General features: G+C 34.4%; 1 protein-coding gene across 5 annotated transcripts in view; it reads right to left on the bottom strand.

Moving 5' to 3' along the window:
* The window catches only part of EXOC6B (exocyst complex component 6B), a 640335-nt gene that overhangs the window by 497319 nt on the left and 127478 nt on the right, over positions 1–15538 (bottom strand). For all 5 annotated transcript variants that reach the window (XM_037027188.2, XM_073211565.1, XM_037027190.2 and 2 more), the window contains one exon: positions 4356–4560. In XM_037027188.2, the coding sequence (XP_036883083.1) occupies positions 4356–4560 (205 nt within the window). The remainder of the gene's footprint in view (positions 1–4355; positions 4561–15538) is intronic.

Here is a 15538-nt window from a genome sequence, read left to right as displayed (position 1 = left end):
CTATCAATATTAACTAAGACTTTCAAATCTGTTTTCTCATTTGATTCTAAAGAAGCCTACTTAGAATTTTAAAAGGCAAGAAAACAATCTTAAAACCAAACCATGGTTGCTGAACTAAAAATAGTAATGATGATAAGGTTCTGAAGAGCAGAATTGACAATGCTAAAAATATTAGAAGACAGACATATGAAGGGCAGAATATCAAAAAGACAATATTGGGAAGAAAAAAGGCAACAGACATTATAGATATGTATTTTTCTAAACTGTATAATATCAGGTTGTAGCAGAGACTAGCTTGCTATTCACCAAGCCTACTTCCTCTTTCTCCTGGTTAAAAAGATAGACTGTATTTCCAGCTTGCAGTGTCTGAGTTATGGCCAGCATCATGTTGGCAGCTATATGTATCACTTATGAGACTGTCCAGGAATTACTTCCGCATAAGCCCTCCCCCAGCAGGTGCCCAAGGATTTAGGGGGCTGCACACAATTCCTGTGCCCCCTACCCCTCAACCCAAGCCTATCAGTCTGACCACCTGTTGTCCACCCCTGGACAACCGCACTGGATCTACTATTGTAACATTAAAAACCACATGTTGAAGTGACTGAACCACAAGTTGGAAGAGTCCTGGACCCCTTGGTGGTCACTTGAAAAACACCTACCCCACCAGGAACATTCATTTTGGACTCTGCATGGGCAAAAATAAAACTTCTATGGTGAGACTTCGTAGCTTAGCTATTATAACAGGCAGCATTATTGAAGGAGAATAGAAAGTGGTATTGGAAGAATGGTGTTGCTGTAACAACAACAAAAAAGACTAAAATAAATGGCACTGGTTTAAGGTCAGGTGGTCAGCAACAAGAATATATACTTAACAAGTCAAAAGCCTGGAGAGCCCTGTAATACTGTGGCAAAATAACTGGTAAAACTGGAACCTGTAATAAGTGAGAAGGCATATCACATGCCTAGTGGGCCTGAAGCATGTAAATATGTAAGTGAACGGAGAGTCAGAGTTACAGCACATATTATTGGCATTTACTTTCTGCTTTTAGCAAGGTATTACATAAAAGAGATGAGCACAGAAAAGAATTTGCTGATTTGCAAACTGAAATTATAGGGAGTAGAAAAAAGTCCGGAAATTTGGGCCTCAGGAGGTTAGCAAACCACACACAAAAAGATCCCAAACAGTAAGAGAAAGGAATGGTAAAGGTTTGAGCAATAAGGTCTAAAAACTTCAAGTTGAATAAAGTGAGTTAATCCTTAGGCAAAAATTCAGATTCAGGTATGGTTTTCCTACCCATTATTTCATGTAACGTCAGAGTAGGGCCACTGAAGTAGGAAAGAGGCACGAGACAAGGGCAATGTTCCCCCAACATCACCACCGCCCCAAATGGGAAAAGAAAAAAAACCATTCCTGAAAATTATATTTAGAAAAGAGCATTGGGTAAGCACCCACATAGAACCTACTGAAACAAACGTATCAGAGGTCTACTAAATTTTGAGGTAACTATAATGCCAAAAAAACTACAAAACTGGACTAAATAAACCTTTGATTGTTCAGAGCCTTAAAACAACCTGTGGGCCCCTAAACTTACAGAAGGCAGGCAGTGAAATGTGTATAGAGAAATAAATGGCTATAGGTATAAATGTAGAAGTAGATAGACAGACAGATATCTATATCGAGAGAGAGATTTTTCTAAGGAAGGTATATTCCCCAGAAACCACTTCAGAAGCCTACACAACAACAACAACAAAAAAAAACTCAGCCAGGAGCCCCAAAGAACAATGGGCAAAGGAGTTCCTTCTGGAGAGTCAACATCTAAGCAGGGAGGTTCCCCCACAACCAAGGGCACAAGGATTTCCCAGGGACGGCCCAGAACGATTACAAGATTTGCCATGAAGCAGGAAAGACGGCGCATCTCCCGTTCTTCCCTTTTCTAAATGGAAGTTTTATTCTAAATAGGAGTTCTTTCTAAATGGAAGCTTCCTCATTGTACATTGGGGATGGGAGAGGACACAGGTGCAGATAACTTGTCATCTTAGTACCTGGTCACCAGCCCGTGAAGAGACACATCAGGATCTAATGGACAGTGTTGGGAAGACAACTAACTAGACTTTGAGGTGGATGTAGTGACTAGATGGGATATTGGGCTGCGCTCCACAGGGGAGGGGCAAGTGTGTTTTATGTATGAGAGGAAGAGTGAAAGACATTTTGATGACCAGAAAGGTAGACAGTGCCAGAAACTGGTTACTGTTCACTAAACCTGTGCCCTTTGCCTCCTAGGGATAAAGCAAAATTATATTTCCCAGCCTCCCTTTCAGGTCAGTATGGCCTTATAATTAAGTTCTGGCCAATGAAATGTGAGAGGAAGTAATAATGCGTTATGTCCATGCCTAGCTCTTAAAAACCCTCCCACATGGAATACTCTTTGGTCTTTCCCCTTCTGTAGCCATCTTCAGAACCATATTAAAATTGTCAGGGCCACATAATGGAAAGAGTCCCTTAAATCACCATAGTGAAGAAACATCATTCTGGGCTTGACACAAGAAAAAACCATCTCCTCTCCCGCTTTTTCCAATACCCATGAATTCAAACAAATATTTCTTGAACACCTACCATTCCAAAGTATGTGATAGTTTCTCTCCCTCCTACTTTCCTTACTTGTTAGGTACTACAGAAGATTCAAAAAGGTGTAAGACCCCTTTATTCAAGAATCTTATATATAACATAGCACAGGATAACAATACATGCAAAAAGAGCTATACCTGAGATGCAAATTTGTATAGGAAGAATGAAGGTTATTGGTTAATTAAAAGTCCTGATTTCACAAAAGGTATCTTCATCATTTCTTTATATGACAAAAATATAGCAAACAGCTAATAGTTTACACAGATTGAGTATCATTCTAGACAAATTCACCTCAATCTATCCTCAAATCTCAAAAATAGGAACTGACCTTTACAAGCTGTCTGAACTTGAGCAAGTTACTTCATGTTATGGGCCTTAATTTCTTCAGGTAATTAAGGGATGAGACCAGATAATTTCATATTAAGTGAGGTAATATTCTTCATGGACTCTTCTTTGACCAAAAGGAAGTAAAATTAATCTCTCAAGCAAAGCTCTAGAAAAACAACTTAAAAAAAGGAAGCCTCCACAGAGGATTTGTACTTAACTCTCTTTTATTTTGGAAGTTTAGGATAAATTCATCAACCACAATAAAGACATGTCTTATAAAATACCTTCATTCCTAAACTCAAAACATATGCTCAGCAGCACAAAGGTATATTTTCAATTATTAATTTTGTTTCTTTACCACTGAAAAAAAATAACTTAATTCTTTCCATCAGGCTTATCATCAACTAGTTTTAAACTTTCCACTTTGTAAAGTATAACACTGACACAATTTAAAAGAAAGGGAAAAGACTATCTATATTCTCTTAGGAAAGGGATTCCCAACAGGCAGATCTGTTTGGCAGAACCAGACATCTAAAAGATGACCAAGGATAGCTGAGACCCAAAATACGGCCTACTCCCTTCTTCCCCAAAGACTGAGAACTACAAATCACTTATTCAATAACACAGTTGTCCACAGAACCAAACAACACTTTCCACAAGCAACTGAATCTTCTATTTACTGTTGTAAGCTACAATATTATACTGTATACTGAGAAATTTTAATAAAATCAATGTGACTTAAATTTCAAAAAAGCAAGTAGTACTGCAAATCACTACTGCCTTTATTCATAATGACAAAAGAAATCTGGACATTCAGTATGATTTCATTACTTAGAGATGAAGATACTGAAAGGAAAAAAATCCGAATACTTCCAACAAGTTTGTTAACTTGTAAGCTGTAAATAAATCCCTTTCGGGGATCATAACTCACAGCATTTCCCAATATGCCTTTTTTTGTTGACACCCATTGATATCAGAAATGACAATTACAGAAATAAATACTCATATATAACATGACATCTTGCTTACACAGTAAATAATCAACAAAGGTACCTGCAGCATAATTAAGCTCATGAAGTAGAAACAGACCTTTTAAAAATCTTGGACTTCAAATCATATCCAAAGCCAAGAAAGTAGTCGAGAAATTAAAAAAACCTCTTCAAAGCCCCAAAATAAAGCATCACAATCAATATTTACTGAACATTCACAGAGAAAAACAACATACTAATAAATAATGCATTGCTCTGCTGAGAAAATAAAACACTTTTGAATCATGTGTTCCCATAAAGATGAAGGACTTCCCTAAAATGACAAGGAACAATTCAGATACTTAGCAAAAAGAAACCTATGCTTAACAGAATTCTTGCAGTCAGTGGTCACCTATTATAAACCCAAGACCTACTTGCTTCATGGCAGTCTCTCCAATTTTGTCTGAATGTTTGCGAATACTCTCCAGAAAGTCTTTGAGATCAGACATAGAAACATCCTTAATTTCTTCTCGAAGCTTCGGGATGTTGTCCACCATCACCTTGCAGAATCGGTAGTGGCTTACTTGAGGCAGATAGGTATGCTCTAGATGTTCCAGAGTTTTCAGTGCTGGATAATGCCTATAAAAGGAATTATATCACCTTTAGCTCAACTCAGCCTCCTTTACAGCCACAGATATACTCTTCAGGTAAAATTTCTTGCCTGAATTTAGTTTTAACTGTACATTAAGACAAATCCAGTATTATATTTCAATAAAAACATCAATGGGAAAATGTCAAATTATTAAAAATTAATATAGGCATTAAAGGATTTGATTATAATCAAAAAGACTTTATCCCAAGAATACAGTAAACAGAAAATCTATCAATGAAATTCATTACATAAAGAATAAGAGGATACAAAATGATCATCACATCAATGCCAAAAAAAATCAGTCATACTATAAAATAAAGCAACCATAGCTAAACTTCCAACTATGGCACAGTAAGAGCTCAGCAAATCTTCTACCCAAAAAATAAATGTTAACTAGACAAAACTGTCCCAAAAAAACATTTCAGAGCTCTGGAAACTGACCAAAGGAGAACAACAAATTGAGAAGTGTTTATTCACAAAAACTGCAGAACAGTGGAACTCTGTGGTGTTCTTGCTGGGGTTACCTCCATCACCCACTCCATTTCCATTCCTTCCCAGCCCCCTACCCGCTACCCCCAGTCACCGGTCATGGCTTGTCATGAAAACCAGCAGCCTCCCTGCCATTAGGAGCTGACATGATTTGGAGTGGTGCTGTTAGGAAAAGAAGCAAACTCAGCAAAAAATTAAATCAAAATAAAATAGGGAAAACCTCCAGCTCTACTCATTGGCCTACAGTTAGTCTGCATTGGGACAAAAGGCAGATTGGAGGGCTAACCAAAGAGTTAACAAGTAAGTCCTGGAAACAGGAGACCCACGGAAGGGCCTGACAGTTCTCTGCACATTCCTAGCTGAATGGGAGGCTATGCACACATGAAGGGACATTCAAAAGGGCCTAAGCATTCCATACATCCCTGGCTGACTATGAGGCTACCAGTACATACACTAAAGGCCTGGAGGAAAGTAAAAGGTAGGCCAAACTTGAAAACTACCTGCATTTTTAATGCACCCAGTGCCCCCAAACAATTCCACTGACAAAGGGCAGAAATCTTACTGACTCAACTTTGCTGCAGCATAACCTCCAACCAGTCATTAGCTCATGACTAGCTTTTAAAAATAAAAATAAAATACATTCCCAGATAAACAAAGACAGAGAATTTCTTGCTAGCAGATCTGCCTTACAAGAAGTAAAAAAGGAGAAAGGAAATGAGAGAGAGTAGACAGAAACTTGAATTCACAGGAATAAAATGAAGCACATTGGAAATAAAACACAAGCTAAATATAAAAGAATGAATAAATACATTTTTCTCTTCTTTTAATTTTGTTAAAAGATCAGATTTTTAAAAACAATGAATATAACACTGAACTGCTAGATTTATAAATATGTAGATATGTATGACAATAACAGCACAAAAGAGAAGGAAAGAAATGGAACTAAGTTGAAGCAAAACAACTACTAAATATTATATCAAAACTATATGATTTACTATGTAAAGAAGATTTATATTATAACACATAGAGCAACCTCTAATAACTGTAAACTATGTTTAAAAAAAATCAACAGAGGTGAATGCCCTTGTACTGTTCACCATGTAAGAATTTCTTCACTATGTAAGAATTCGTTCACCATGTAAGAACTTTTTCGTTATGCTTCAGAAGATTGGAGACTGACGAGAATTAGGCTTGGGGTGGATTAATGATTGTACATTGAGCATTGACCCCCCTATACAGAATTTTATTGTTGTTAACAACCATTTGATTAATAAATATGAGAGATGCCCTCTCAAGAAAAAAAAAAAAAAATCAACAGAGGAATTAAAGTACTACACTATGAAATACTTAACACAAAAAAGGGAGTAAAGGATGAATAAGAACAACAAAGACATGAAAAACAAAAAACAGACACCAAATCTAACTGTACCAATAATTGCATTAAATGTAAATAGTAAGCATTTGTTCTGTGCTTATGGAAGCTTTCCTACATATCAGATAAGTAAACCTGTCATACAGGATTTTAAAAAGCATTATCCAACTATATGTTAAACATACTTTAGATTCAAAGACACAAACAGGTTAAAAACAAAAGATAAAATAAGATACACCAGGCAAAAAGTAACCATAAAAGGGCTGGAATGGCTATATTAACATATCAGATACAATAGATATTAAGATAACAAATACTGCTGGTAATGAAAGGACATTTTTAATAATAAAAGGGACAATACTTACCTGATACGTAGGAAAGCTTCCATAAGTACAGAACAAATAAAACTAACATTGATAAGGCTAAGTAGGTAAACACAAAATAAGTTATACCTAAAAAGAACATAAAAAAAAAAAAACCTGGTAAACATTATATATAAACTTGAGGTTTTTTTCCTGAAAGCAAAGAACAAAGAAGTCACAAAAGAACCAAAAAAAAGACCAACATAATAAGAAAAAGAGGTAAACTGATAGGTGAAGAAATGTAAATCAAAAACATACTTTTGTCACTCAAACTGCAAACACTTTCTTAAGAGATAATGGGTATTATTATCGGTGGTTTCAATAAATGAGAATAAACAGCCTGCTAATAAACAAATTTACATTAATAATATACATTTTTGATGAAGAACTGTACCAAAATAAGTACACAGTTGTATTTCCAAAAAAAATATTAGATGTACAAAAACATGTATAAGCCTCTTGAACTGCAGTTATTTATTCTAGCAAATTAAAGTAATCTAGCTTCCTGGTAACAAGGAATTAGTAAACACATTACGATATACCCATGTAGTAAAAGACTAATAAAATAGCAAGATGTTTACAGTATTGTTGAGTAAAATTTTTTCAAAAAATAGAACTTACAAGTATAATCAGTATGTTTTTCAAAATTAAAGATATGTACAGATACATAAGTTATGTGCTGTGACCTATGTGTATATATGTATCACTAAATGGACATAAACAAACATGCATTAAGTATGTAGAAAATGACTCAAGAATATATACATAAAAACACTAACCATGATCTTTCTTTCCTTTGGATAGCAACATTTTGGGTGAAAATTTTCTTCTTCATGTTTTTAATTTCTTAACTTCCCCATTTCTCATGATATATTCAGTAGAGGAAAAACTCAGTTTTGATCTTATAAATAAGACTTACAGCTCTTATTTTAGATTTTAAGAATGAATTTCACCAGTAGATACTTAAGCTCTTCTTACTCCAATGAACTTAGTTCCAAACACTGAAGAGTAGGGATGGCTTTTACTTGTTTAGGTGTGCTTTATTTTTTTTTTCCCTCATTTGTTCCAAAAATCAAAGTTTTAGTCCAAATAAATGGAAGGAAGAAAGGTTTATTTCCCTTAAGTTTAGAAATAAAAGTACAAATATAGTTTAATCTGAGATGGTTGTTCTTATTAAAATTTTACAGACTCAAAAACAGTACAATTCACATGGTTTAGTGTAAACAGAATAGTGTTTATACTACAATTAGGTACGAAGAGCTATGTGCAATAAAATGCAATTCCTCTAGAGAGAAACTTTAGAATGGATAGAAAGCCAGAAATTAAGCCAAAAAGATAAACACACTTTGGGGTTTAGTTATATTTTGGAACATTGTTTATAGAATGAGAAAAATCTAACAATGTGGCCTGCGGAGACAAGGCACATTCACTGATGAGACACATGGCTGCATGCAGAAAACATCTGGTCTATCAAATAACTCCACATTTTTCAAGGCTAATTAGTACAAAACCCAGTGATTCCTGGCAACCAAGTATGTCACCTTATTTCTCCACTGTCCTTTCTCTAGCATGTTCATGTTCTAACTGTGACATGTAACAGATCAATAAGAGTATTCAAATTTCTAGTGTATTTTAATATCAGAGGCAAGTTAAAGAATGATAGCCAGTTAAAAGCCTGTGTGGCAGACCAAAAGAAAAAAATCTATTTCCAGTGGCGATGGAAATCTGTAAAATTTTGACATTACTTTTGACAGCCTCTAAACATTATTAAAACTGAATCAAAAGTCAAATTTCTAAGTTTTATTTGTGTGTGCTAGGTCTTCTCCTCTTCCTGTCATGCAGGCTCCCTAACAGAGATGTGAGCAGAAAGAAAGTATATGAAATAAAAGTAACGATGAAAAAAGAATAAAATTGGAAAAAAGGTCTAAATAATCCCATAAATGGGATAATTAAGGTCAGAATAACTTAGACAAGGTTGACTGCTATCATGAGAAGAGGAATGTTAATTCTAGGCAAATTAAATTTTGGTACTTTCTTGCCATGGTATGGAACTCTTTCACAATGATTTTCTTAAAGTACTCCTAAGTGATCTTTTAAAGGAGAACAGAGCTAACCATAAGAAAATTTCTAGATTTCAGAGTATAATAAAAACATGAAATGAAAGTTTTCACCACAGGAATACTAATGCCTTTCCTAATCAAACAGCATCATTAACAAATACTTAATCCCTTCTGTGTGCTAGAGTGAGAAAGATGGTCAGATAGCTTTCCTTAGGGAGTATAAAACCTAGCAGTATAATCAGTATTTACAGCTTAAAAAAAAAAAAAAAAAACCCCAGCTAGCTAGCCATGAAGGAGTAACAAGGAACAGACATGAACTTCCACTCTTAAAAAGTAAAACACTGGCTAAAATACATATTTTTTAAAAGCTGCTTTCAGATAGTGGATATCAGGTAAAACAGATCTGTGATCTCTGAAACAAGGGAAACAAAAATGGTGAGGTTAAGAATTATTCAGGTTATCTACCTGAAGGTGATTTCTACATCATGGACAGCCAGAGAAAACCTAAACAGAGCTCAGCAGCTTAGCAGAGTTATAGTGAGAGGAATGAGTTCAACAAAGCTGTTGCATCTTGAGGTTGTATAGAATTTTAAAAAATGAGAGAAATGCATAAAAAGAACTGCAGACATTCACACAGTTTCCCTTGAGTCTTTGCTGAGTACTAGACCAGGCATATGAAAAGTGAAATTCCACATGGACAGGCACAAAAGGGGAGGGAAGAAAGGACAAGGAGGGAAGGAGAGACAGACAGACACGAGGAACATGTAAAATAAATATTTCAAGGAACTTAGACAAGTCAAAGAAACATTTAAACTTGGAACAGACAAAGTGAAGAGTACTTGGGGATTCCTGAGTTTTTCAGTGTAGATGTATATACTACTGTGGCTACCTCTGGAATGAAAGCAGACCTATCAAAGCTTATAATGGTGTTTGAAGAGATCAAACAGATCTGCAAACAACTAAACTATTGGCCAAAAGAAAGACCAACACTCTAAAAGAGCCCTCAAAAATCCAGATAGTCAGAAACATAATGTCCACTACCCACTCAAAAATTATAGTACATATCATAAGAACTAAATAATTGACTAGGAAAAACAATATCAGCCTGCAGAAAGAGATCCAATATGCCAGAAGTGATAGAAAAGAAGTACATGAAAACAGACATTAGAACTACAGACAGGTATTTAAAGACACAAAAATAACAAGAGAAATTAAACATTAAAAAAACAAACGGAACAAGAAAAATTTATTATATGAAATGAAAATTTCACTGGATGGAATTAAAAGATTAGACAATACAAAAGGAAAAGATCAGTGTACCTGAACACAGCAATAAAATCTATCCCATACATAGCACAGAGGGAAAAAAAGGCTAGGAAAGAAAAAAAAATAGATCCTCAAGTCACCTAAGGGATTATATGAACTTGTCCAACAAAAATATAATTGAAGTCCCAGAATGAGGATGAGAAAAGAACAAAAAAAGTTTGGAAAAATAGTATCTGAAATGTTCCAGATTTTGTGAAAATTATAAACCCACAAATCCAAGAAGCTAAACAAACCACAAGCAGCATAAATACACACATACATGCATTCATGCATACACACATATTTACACTCAAGTGCATCAAAATCAAATGTTGACAACAAATGATGGACAAAAGTTTTAAAACAGCTAGAGAAAAGACATACTAAGTACAGAGGAACAAAAGCACACCTGTTCACATATATGTCCCTCAGAAGCTACATAAGCCAGAAAACTAAGAAATGACATCTTAAGAACTAATGAAACTATAAACCTAGAATTCTATACCTATCAAAAATGTTTTTCATAACTAAAGGTGAACAAATGACATACCATTTCATACCCGCCAAGATGGCCATAATCAAAAAGACAGATAATAATAAGTATTGATGAGGATGTGCAGAAATTAGAATCCCCAATTGCTGCTAGTAGAAAGGTAAAATGGCACAGCTGCTTTGGAACAGTCTGGTACTTCCTCAAATGATTAAACAGAGTTACCACATGATCCAGCAATCCCCTTCCTAGGTATATAGTCAATAGAAATGAAAACATAGATCCACACAAAAACTGTAAACATCAATTCATAGCAGTACTATTCATAAAAGCCAAAAAGTTAATCAAATGTTTATCAACTGAAGGATAAATAAAATGTCGTACAACCATACAACGGAATATTATTCAGCAATAACAAGAAATGAACTACTGATATATGTTGGCTAAACGTTGAAAACATTAGTTAAATGAAAGAAGCCAATCACAAAGAACCACATACTGTATGATTCCACTTATAAGAAATATCCAGAAAAGGCAAATCTATAGAAACGTAAAGTAAATTAGTAGTTTCCAGTAATTGGCAAGAAGGTATAGGGGACAGAAGATTGAGTAGTGTTGGCTAGGAGGCTCAAAGTTTCTTTTGGGAAGAATAAAAGATTGTAAAATTGATTGTGGTGATGGTTGCACAACTCTGTGAATACACTAAAAACTATGAACTGTACTTTTTAAATGGATGAATTGAATAGTATATAAATTATATCCCAATTCAACTATTAAAGTATTTTAGACAAAAGGATATTAAAAAATAGGCAATGCAAAGCTTAAACAGAAAGAAAGCAGCAGTGGCAATATTAATACCAAACAACATATATTTCAGAAAAAAGACTATTATCAGGGATAAAATAGAAACTTCCATAATAATAAACGTGTCATTTCATCAAGATACAGTAATGCTGCGTATGCACCTAATAAGAGAGCTTCAAAATATACATAGCAAGAACTGAAAGAACAGAAAGAAGACATATGCAAATCCACAATCATAACAAGCAATTTCGACACTTCTCTTTCAATTGACAAATAAATACAAAAACATTAGGATGTAGAAAACCTAAACAATACTTTAAATGTCAACTTATTTAAAGAATGTTCTACTCAACAAAAGATACACATTATTGTGAAGTGTACATGGAATTTTCACCAAAATAGACCATAATCTGGGCTAGAAAACAATTCTCAATAAGCATAAAAGGTTGAAATCACACATTTCATATTTAGGGACACAGTGAATTAAAATATGAATCAATTTTGAAAAATCTGGAAAATCCCCTAAAATTTTGAAATTAGCCAATTCACTTGTAAATAATCATTAAAATTAATCATGGATTAATTTTTTTTAATCACAAGGAAAATTAGAAAATATACGAAATAAATGGGTAAAAAACCACATCATCATAAAACAAAGATACAGCTAAAGCACTGAGAGTGAATGTACAGCTTTAAATGTCTCCAGCAGAAAATAAAGAGCCAAAAATCAATACTCTAGGCTCCCACCTTACAAAGTAAAAAAAAAGAGCAAATTAAACCCCAAGTAAAAGCAGGATAAATGAAAACAGTAAAACAGACAATAGAAAAAAACAGTGAAAAAACTCAATAAATCTGAGGATGCTTTTTTGAAAAAAATTGTATAGAATTGATAACTTCTAGCCAGAACAATCAGAGGCAGAGAAAAATGCATAAACAGACAGACGCAAAGAAAACACAAATTATCAACATAAGATGAAAAAGAAAGCATCATTAGAGATCCTACATGTGTTAAAATAATAAGGGAATATTAAACAGTTTTTGCTAATGAGTTCAACAACTTGGATGACATGAACAAATTATTTGAAAGACACAAATAAGCAAAATTTACTCAAGAAATACAAAACACAAACAGCCCTGTATTGATTTTTTAATTAAATTTGTAGTTAAAAACCTCCTCACCAGAAACAAGAAAATCTCCTGACCCAATGGCAGATTATATCAAATATTTAAGGAAGATAATGCCAACATCATACAAATTTTTCCAGAAAATCAAAGAGGGAATACTTGCCAACTCATTTTATGAGGCCAGCATTAATGTGCCACAAATCAGACACAGACTTTACAAAACATGAAAACTATAGAAAAATATTCCTCATGAACTTAGATGTAAAAATCCTCAACAAAGTTTTGGCAAATCAAATACTGCATCATATAAAAAGGATAATATACCATGACCAAGTGGGAATTAATTATCCAACTTCGCTTTAACATTTGATAATCAATCAATATAGTTTATCATATTAATAAACTAAAAAAGAAAACCACATTAGCATCTCAACTGACATAGGAAATAAAGCATTTGACAAAAACAATATTCATTCCTGACAGAAACTTTCAAGAACTAGAAATAGAAGGGAACTTCCTCAAACTTATAAATGGCATGTACAAAAGAACTAAATTTAACATCTTACTTAATGGTGAAAGTTTTTCTACCTAAGATCAGAAACAGGAGAACAGGATATCCACTCATGACTTTATTTAACATTGTATTTGAAGGTTCTAGCCAGTTCAATTAAGAAAAAAAAGAAAAAAAGAAAAAAGAAAGCTCCTCAATTGGAGAGAAGGAAATATAACTCCTTTATTTGAAAATAAGATGATCATATACATACAAAATCAAACAGAATATATTAAAAAGGTACTAGAATTAGTAAGTGACATTAGTAGGGTTTCAGAATACAAAATAAATATACAAAAATTTACTATTTTTAGTATTAATAAATGTAATAGTACTAGTAATAAATGACTGAAAATTGAACTTTGAAAATCAATACCATTTAAAATAAGCATCAAAAAATAATTTAAGGTTCATGAACATATCTCCCTGGGTAAGGGAAACAAAAGCAAAAATGAACAAGTGGGACTATATCAAACTAAAAAGCTTCTGTACAGCAAAGGATACCATCAGTAGAACAAAAGGCATCCTACAGTATGGGAGAATATATTCATAAATGACATATCCGATAAGGGGTTGACATCCAAATTATATAAAGAGCTCACGCACCTCAACAAACAAAAAGCAAACAATCCAATTAAAAAATGGACAGAGGAGCTGAACAGACACTTATCCAAAAGAAGAAATGCAGATGACCAACAGGCACATGAAAAGATGCTCCATATCGCTAATCTGAGAAATGCAAATTAAACCCACAATGAGATACCACCTCACACCAGTTAGGATGGCCAACATCCAAAAGACAAACAACAACAAATGTTGGCGAGGATGTGGAGAAAGGGGAACCCTCCTACACTGCTATTGGGAATGTGAACCTTTGTAGAAAGAAGTGTGGAGGTTCCTCAAAAAACTCAAAATAGAAATACCATTTGACCCAGAAATTCCACTCCTAGGAATTTACCCTAAGAATGCAGGAGCCCAGTTTGAAAGAGACATATGGACCCCTATGTTTAGCGCAGCACTATTTACAATAGTCAAGATATGGAAGCAACCTAAGTATCCATCAGTAGATGAATGGATACAGATGTGGTACATACACACAATGGAATATTATTCAGCCATAAGAAGAAAACAAATCCTACCATTTGCAACAACATGGATGGAGCTAGAGGGTATTATGCTCAGTGAAATAGTCAGGCAGAAAAAGACAAGTATCAAATGATTTCACTCATCTGTGGAGTATAAGAACAAAGAAAAACTCTGGACCAGAATAGCAGCAGACTCACAGAACCCAAGAATGGACTAACAGTTATCAAAGGGAAAGGGACTGGGGAGGATGGGTGGGAAGGGAGGGATAAGGCGGAAAACAGGGCATTACGATTAGCACACATAATGTAGCTAGAGGCAGGGGTACACGGGAAAGGCAATATATAAGAGAAGACAAGTAATGATTCTATAGCATCTTACTACACTGATGGACAGTGACTGTAATGGGGTATGTGGGGGGGACTTGATAATGGGGGGAGTCTAGTAACCATAATGTTCAAGTAATTGTACATTAACTATATCAAAATTAAAAATTAAAAAAATAAAATTAATCTAAAAAAATAATAATAAATAAAGTGATTTAGGGTTAAATATAACAAAAAATATGTAAAACTTGTTCACTAAAAACAACAAAATTTAAAAAGACCTAAAAAAACAAGAGTATCCATATTGGTTGGTGGAGGAAAAGATGGACCAGCACAGGGTGCAAGGGGCACAGTGAAATAAGATGTCTTATAGGAGGGCAGCTTCACAGGGAGTGTCAGAGCCAAGCAGGGATGAGGAGGGCATCAAAGGACAGAAACATGCCGCAGAGTATTAGAGCCAAGTGGAATAAGGAGGGTGACACAGAGGAGGGCAACTCTGTGTGTGGTATTGGCACATTAGCAGGGTAAAGAGTTACAAGACAGCAATGATAAGTGATTAGCTTCACGAGGGGAATTGATCCAATAAGTAAATATACTAAGAGTAATGGGATCCAAGTGACTAAACAGTAATGAGCACACCAGACACACAGATCTTGGCTTCTAAATAACATTCACCACCAAAAGAACCATCATTTCTTATTAGAGAAATGGCTGATTTCAAGGTTGTAGCAGTCAAGTACAAGATAAACCTGAAAAATGATTCTTTCTGCTAGTAAGAAAGTACTCAAAAGAATTACAGAGATATGTTAAGAAGACACAGAAGCCAAAATGAAGGAGCTCCATTGGCACCAGTCAGGATAATTTGAGCAAATAAATGATACTAATGGATGATGATGCATAAAGAAAAACAAGAAACCATGAGTCCATTCTGACATAAAAAAATAAATTGAAAACTTGATGAAAAATGACTAGTTTACATAACTATGAAATACTTAACCA

Source organism: Manis javanica, chromosome 1, assembly GCF_040802235.1.
Source record: "Manis javanica isolate MJ-LG chromosome 1, MJ_LKY, whole genome shotgun sequence".
NCBI classification, from domain to species: Eukaryota; Metazoa; Chordata; class Mammalia; order Pholidota; family Manidae; genus Manis; species Manis javanica.
Note: the sequence above shows the minus strand (reverse complement) of the source record. Positions and strands in the feature narration are given on the sequence as shown.